General features: G+C 36.8%; 2 protein-coding genes across 2 annotated transcripts; both read right to left on the bottom strand.

The window, feature by feature from the left end:
* Window positions 1-2,653: 2,653 nt before the first annotated feature.
* LOC117213367 lies at window positions 2,654-4,201 on the bottom strand. The gene is made up of 5 exons (XM_033458718.1): window positions 4,172-4,201; window positions 3,679-4,110; window positions 3,304-3,594; window positions 3,118-3,220; window positions 2,654-3,044 (listed from the first exon to the last, which is right to left on the bottom strand). Exons 1-4 carry the CDS (start codon window positions 4,199-4,201, stop codon window positions 3,125-3,127), a joined length of 849 nt encoding a protein of 282 aa, XP_033314609.1. The 3' UTR covers window positions 2,654-3,044; window positions 3,118-3,124.
* Window positions 4,202-4,204: 3 nt separating this feature from the next.
* Window positions 4,205-4,770, bottom strand: LOC117213368. Its single transcript, XM_033458719.1, has 2 exons — window positions 4,324-4,770; window positions 4,205-4,231 (listed from the first exon to the last, which is right to left on the bottom strand). Exons 1-2 carry the CDS (start codon window positions 4,768-4,770, stop codon window positions 4,205-4,207), a joined length of 474 nt encoding a protein of 157 aa, XP_033314610.1.
* Between the last annotated feature and the right edge of the window lie 777 nt (window positions 4,771-5,547).

Here is a 5,547-nt window from a genome sequence, read left to right on the forward strand (position 1 = left end):
TTTATTATCTAATTTCAACCTAATATCCACAAACTGATCAACATAATTTCACTATGCCCAAAAAGAATCGCCTTGCAAATGATATCGATATTTACGACATTTCTTTGCTATATTAATATAGTATTATTTGTTATAGATCCAGACCACCGACCTCGACCAGGGCTATCAAAATTCGCCTTCGTCATGGCCAATAACCAATATAATATTAACTACGATAGAAACTGTCATTGTTAATTTAACACTAGCTATCGCTGCTATAATACGAATAGCCTGTATACATATTAAATAATCTGTAATAAATAACTTATTATTTTTAAATACATCCTGTCTTATTTATCTACACCTTCCTTTGTCTTACGTCCACCTTGACCTACGCATTGTCACGTAAAATTCGTGATAAAAAAGGATTTTTGCAATCCACTAGCGATAAAAAGTTCGCGTACAAGGTAAATAGCGGGCAAAAGAACGGTATAAAGCATAGAGTGTAGAGTATAGTAGCATCGCAGAAAAAGAAAAATCAACAGCTTGCTCGGTCATTGCGCAGCAACAGATCGAGCAACGATACAAATGATCATGGAAGTGCGTTTCTGCTTCCCGGTCTGTTCGAACTATGACGATTTGTCTTTCTGATCTTTCCGACTCGACCGTTGCACCGTTCACTCGACCATCGACCATAAATTGTTTCGAATTTTCTAGAGAACGGACACTTGAAACTACGTGCTTGCGGTACATTCGATAGCCAGAACAGAGGGATCCTTCGTGAGCCTGTTTTCGTCCTGCGAGACGAGCAAATTATTAGAAATTTCCTGATGCAATTGTACGCGGTTTTATGCAACTTTGATTATACACGTGAACGATATTTGGCACAGAGGAGTAACATTTTCGGGGTAACATTTGCGCACTAATAGGTTCCCACGTAGCTAAAATAAAGCAAAAGTTACGCGAAATTAACGGATGACAATTGAGAAATTTCTTGGGTGATCTACGTTTATTACGAAATGGTTGGATGCGAGAATCGATATCTGGTAGCATCTAAGTTGTCCGAGAGAGTTCCACGATAAAGGAACAGATCTCTGCCGATACTCTCTATCCGACTATCGTAGCAGATTTGCGTACTTTTGCAAGGTTCTCCAAATTAATACAAATTTCTAACTACCGTAACATCGAGATATTATACATCGTAAGGCAAAGTTAAGGAGAGTGGCGATGATCTCGGAAACGCGAAAAATATCTCAGAAGATAGAATTTTGGTGGCGCGAAGGACAAATGTTCGTGATGGTTTTCCCAATAGCGATTCTGATTCTCCCTTGACGTGTCTGCTCGGCGCCACTTCCGGCATCGTGACAACCACCGTAAGCCCTAGGACGCCCTTACAGCCTCCTTTACATCGCATATGCCCTTCTCGCTGTTGATGAAAATCCAATTTGTGAAATTAGACGTTTGCTCGCTTTGAGACAAAGTAAACCGCGTTTCTCACAGGTGTTCGGCAGATGGCGATGATGAGATATAGTGCAACAAAGTGAAATTTTACGCGCGTAAATCTAACAGGATTATAATGTAACAGAAGCACAACAAAGAGGAAACTTGTGATGAAAAAGGAAGAATATATTACCAACGAAACTCTTTTGCTCCATTTTCTTTCGTAGAATTATATTTCACTTGCGAGTATTATAGCAGGTCTGCCTTTGATACAAAAATCATAAAAGGTTTACGTATCTGCACGTATATTTACGCTGTATGAACGACACTCGAGTATTACACGCATGCATTATCGACAAATAGATCCACGTTCGAGATAAGAGTTCCTCTTTGATACTTTCTTATGGTATAAATAACGAGAAATTATCAGGAAGTATGTTACAGTGAAACTGCTCGTACTTCGTTACTTTTACTCGCATGTATGACACCTACAACGATATTCTTTGTTGAATCAATAAATAAAAGCGCTCCCCAGCGTACATACAAGACTAGATCTTGAAATATAAGAATCGACGTAACAATAAGACTAAAAAAGTTCGAAATGAAAATAATTCGCCGAAACGGCAAAAAGAGAATACCTGACACAAAAATAACGATACGGTAAATCAGCGTCCCGTTTTAATTTTCATCGATCAGTCGTCCAGCAAGCGAGATGTGTCAAGCAGCAACGGCGACAAGGTAACAGAGACGAAATATTATCGAGTTAACGCACGCGAAGTGGTCGCAGGAATGGCTGACGGGTGCGAGAGTGTAATGCACTTACGTCACGCGAATTTCAGACGAAACAACTGGTGGTGTAACGAAAATTTAGCGTCGCAACCGAATGTGCTAAATATAAAATGGATGGCTGTTGACCGAAAGAAAAATGCTCGACGATACGGTGCCGCCGTTTGTTCTCTTACAAGATTGAACGTCCACGGTCGACCCATTTACCAGACCCTCCTCGTTACACGAAGAGACGAAATCACCAGTGCTATTTAATCGTGCGAATTATATCACGCGTATCTCGCGAATTATTACACGACGGTGATAATAAGGCAAATCTAATAAAATTTACTTCTCATTAAAAAGTCGTACCAAAACAATTATTTATTAATTGGTTTATTTATTAATTCTTAAGAAGATACATATAAATAAGAAAAAATGGTAAAATTTGATTAGTATAATAAAAGTAATATATGCCTATGATCATTCTAAAATATAAAAAGTGAAATAGTCTTACGTTCATTGGTATATTTTAAGAACACATACATCTTTTAACGATAGTTGCAATGTAACATCATTTTTATATTACACGCAAGGTATGGCAAGTATTCCTGCTCTAAGGCACAATTTGAAATCAACAACATTCAGTTTAACAAATTATAACTTCTATTCGTTTTCCATCATGGAATAACGCGGTGGTGTCTTCCATATTGCACTGGACGTGCGTTGTAATCTACTCCTATCTATATTTTCAAACATTTCAGTTAAATCTGGTGTGCACATTCTTCTATCAAAGAATTTATAGACTGCTTTCTTCGGAATTTATCGTTGCATTGCAAGTTCATTTTCGCGTATGTATGCTAAAATTGATAAAAATTCGAGTACTCCATGCATTATAATGTTTATTAACTCATTAAGTAAAACAACACTTACATTGCGCCTAATGTGGAATTGTACGCCTTGGTCTGGCTTCATCGTCCGATGTGTCGTCGTCAGGTTTACTGTGCAAAACAGAAGTGGACCTTACTGTTTGGAGCTATATTTTGGATAAAATATCGAATGAATAATAGCTTGTGTTTTTATAACAGAAGAATGCTTTGATACTGTTTGTAATGTTACCTGCGATGTCATCATCTGAGTCTCCTTCTTTTGTTTCGCTAATAAGATTTTTTTTGCTTTTTCGACAGATCTTCGTGCCAGTTTTTGAACAATGGCTTTTTCTGAAATTTTTTCTTTTTCAAAGGCCTCGATTCTCCTTCTTACGGGCACATTTTTCTTCATTTCATTTTGAATGTCCTGTTTCGTCATGTTTCTATTAGACATTTCCCTTTCACGGGATGGCTCATCTTCTGCGAATAATTCTTCGAACTCGGTGAGTCCAATCGCTTGATTCAGCTGCTGAACCTCCTCCTGCAGACTTATTGGCGACCGTGATGTAAATTTAGGTTCATTATTTTTTCCTATACTACTAGCCAAGTTTTTATTAATTACTACCGTTTCGTTTGATTTTATTGGTGATAAAGGTTCTACAATTGCGGTAGCGTCCATCATCTTCTGCGTATAAGTAGAATTGATGTCCATCGTGGAATTCATAAGAGGAGTAAATTTCTCAAGTGCATCCTCGCACATTGAAGGATCTTCAATATCATTTCTTGCTGATGGAATTACTGTATCATCAATAATATTAGAATATTTACCCTTCGTGTTTTCACTCCGTGAAAAAGTTCTCTTTATATTACTATCTCTTGTTGTCATTGAAGACTTTATTGGTTCAATCCTTTCTGGTTGTTTTGCATCTTCTTTTGAAATTGTTTCGCTTAAAACATTCTTTTTTGTTTTACTATGTTTTGTAGGACCTGTTGTGTTTTTTTCATCTGAACTACTTCTAGCACTTTCCTTTTTTTTAGGTCGGCCTCCACGTTTCCTCTAAAAATTTAGAATATATTTAACAACGTTATAGTAGTATTTATATACACAATGTACATACAATTGTATAAGCAATTAGATTTTGACGCATTAATTAACCGATATCAAACATTATTGGGTACTACATATAAGGGTTAGTATTGATTAGTAACATAAGATATGGGGTAAGATTAAAAGTATTAAATTTCATCATAATATGACACAAACATTTACATTACTGTCATCATCAAGAGTTAACCTTCGTAATTTTGTAACAAGTGACATTGACTGCTGCTTTTTAATATTAATTGCAGCTTTTATTGCAGCCTTTCTTTTTGTTCGGTCAATTGTTGTTTCCAGCACATCCCCAGTTTTTACATCTTTATTTTCTGTTTTATCATGTACTGCTGAATCTGTTACTGTATTGTCAGTATTGATAATATCATTTTCTGGGATAGTCTCTTTACGGCGATAACCTTTTTTCTTCAAAACTTTCGGCCTCTTTGTAGTTGAAGGGCCAGGGACTGATTGTGGTATTTCAGCAATTAAACCATGTAAATAATCCAGAGTGTCTTCAAGCTGGTTGTTAATATATTTTTTAACATCCAAGGAATAATTATGTATATTCGATATATCTTTGGTAATCATTTCTTTAATCTCCTTCTTTGATCCAGTATCCATATTTAAAATCTACGAATAAATGATATATATTTAATATATACATTAAACTATACTTTTTAATAATACATACCATAATTTAATATTATGGTTGAAATTATGACGTATATAGCAATTAATACATACACATGTGTTTAGTTCTATTAACTTAGAAGCACATGTAAATTAAAAAAAAATATATGTCGGAGATGAAAGAACACCGGAGTCTGTAATTGAACAATTGTAGTTATTCAATCCGATTGTAATTGTTCGAGAGTTGTGATAATGAGCTTGGGCTCGAGGCGACAGTCAGTCGCCGAACGTAGCCGCGGTCACGGGATTTGCCTAGCAAAGGTATGGAGTAATTCTATAGCTCTCCTTAAAGGAAATATTCGTGGCGACACGCGACAGTAAACATTCTAACGGTTTCTGTCCGATGGCTCGCCACACGCAGACCCTATTCTTCGAGTAAGATGATTGCCAGATGTCGATGCGTCTCCGCAGTACATGTTCGGCTAGCCCGAGGGCCCGTTATAAATCTTAAGGTTTAGTTAACTAAAGTCCTTCAAACAGACAAACAGTCTTTGTCCCAACTACAGGAAGATAGGGGAGACATATTTTTCAACGAGCGCGGTCTCCCACTAGCAACTTTCCCTCGAGGGCGGCTAGCATCTTTTTCTAACCACCGATATGGAGATTGACCAATTAGCAGCAACGTCAATTTCCCTTACTTTCTGAACGAAGGCTTTTCTCGACGAATCCGATGATCTCGTATCCTTAGACACACCCCATTATAGTTTT

The sequence above is a fragment of the Bombus bifarius genome, unplaced genomic scaffold (genome assembly GCF_011952205.1).
Source record: "Bombus bifarius isolate JDL3187 unplaced genomic scaffold, Bbif_JDL3187 scf7180000008782_frag, whole genome shotgun sequence".
NCBI lineage: Eukaryota > Metazoa > Arthropoda > Insecta > Hymenoptera > Apidae > Bombus > Bombus bifarius.

Bases quoted from the DNA above. Each gene is read 5' to 3' on its own strand.
- LOC117213367 (XM_033458718.1), bottom strand. From the start codon at position 4,201: ATGCGTCAAAATCTAATTGCTTATACAATT. The intron at 4,111-4,171 runs GTATGTACATTG...CTAAATTTTTAG, and splicing joins ATCTAATTGCTTATACAATT to AGGAAACGTGGAGGCCGACC. The intron at 3,595-3,678 runs GTAGTAATTAAT...ATAAGTCTGCAG, and splicing joins CAATAAAATCAAACGAAACG to GAGGAGGTTCAGCAGCTGAA.
- LOC117213368 (XM_033458719.1), bottom strand. From the start codon at position 4,770: ATGGATACTGGATCAAAGAAGGAGATTAAAGAAATGATTACCAAAGAT. The intron at 4,232-4,323 runs GTAAATGTTTGT...CCTTATATGTAG, and splicing joins CTCTTGATGATGACAGTAAT to TACCCAATAATGTTTGATAT.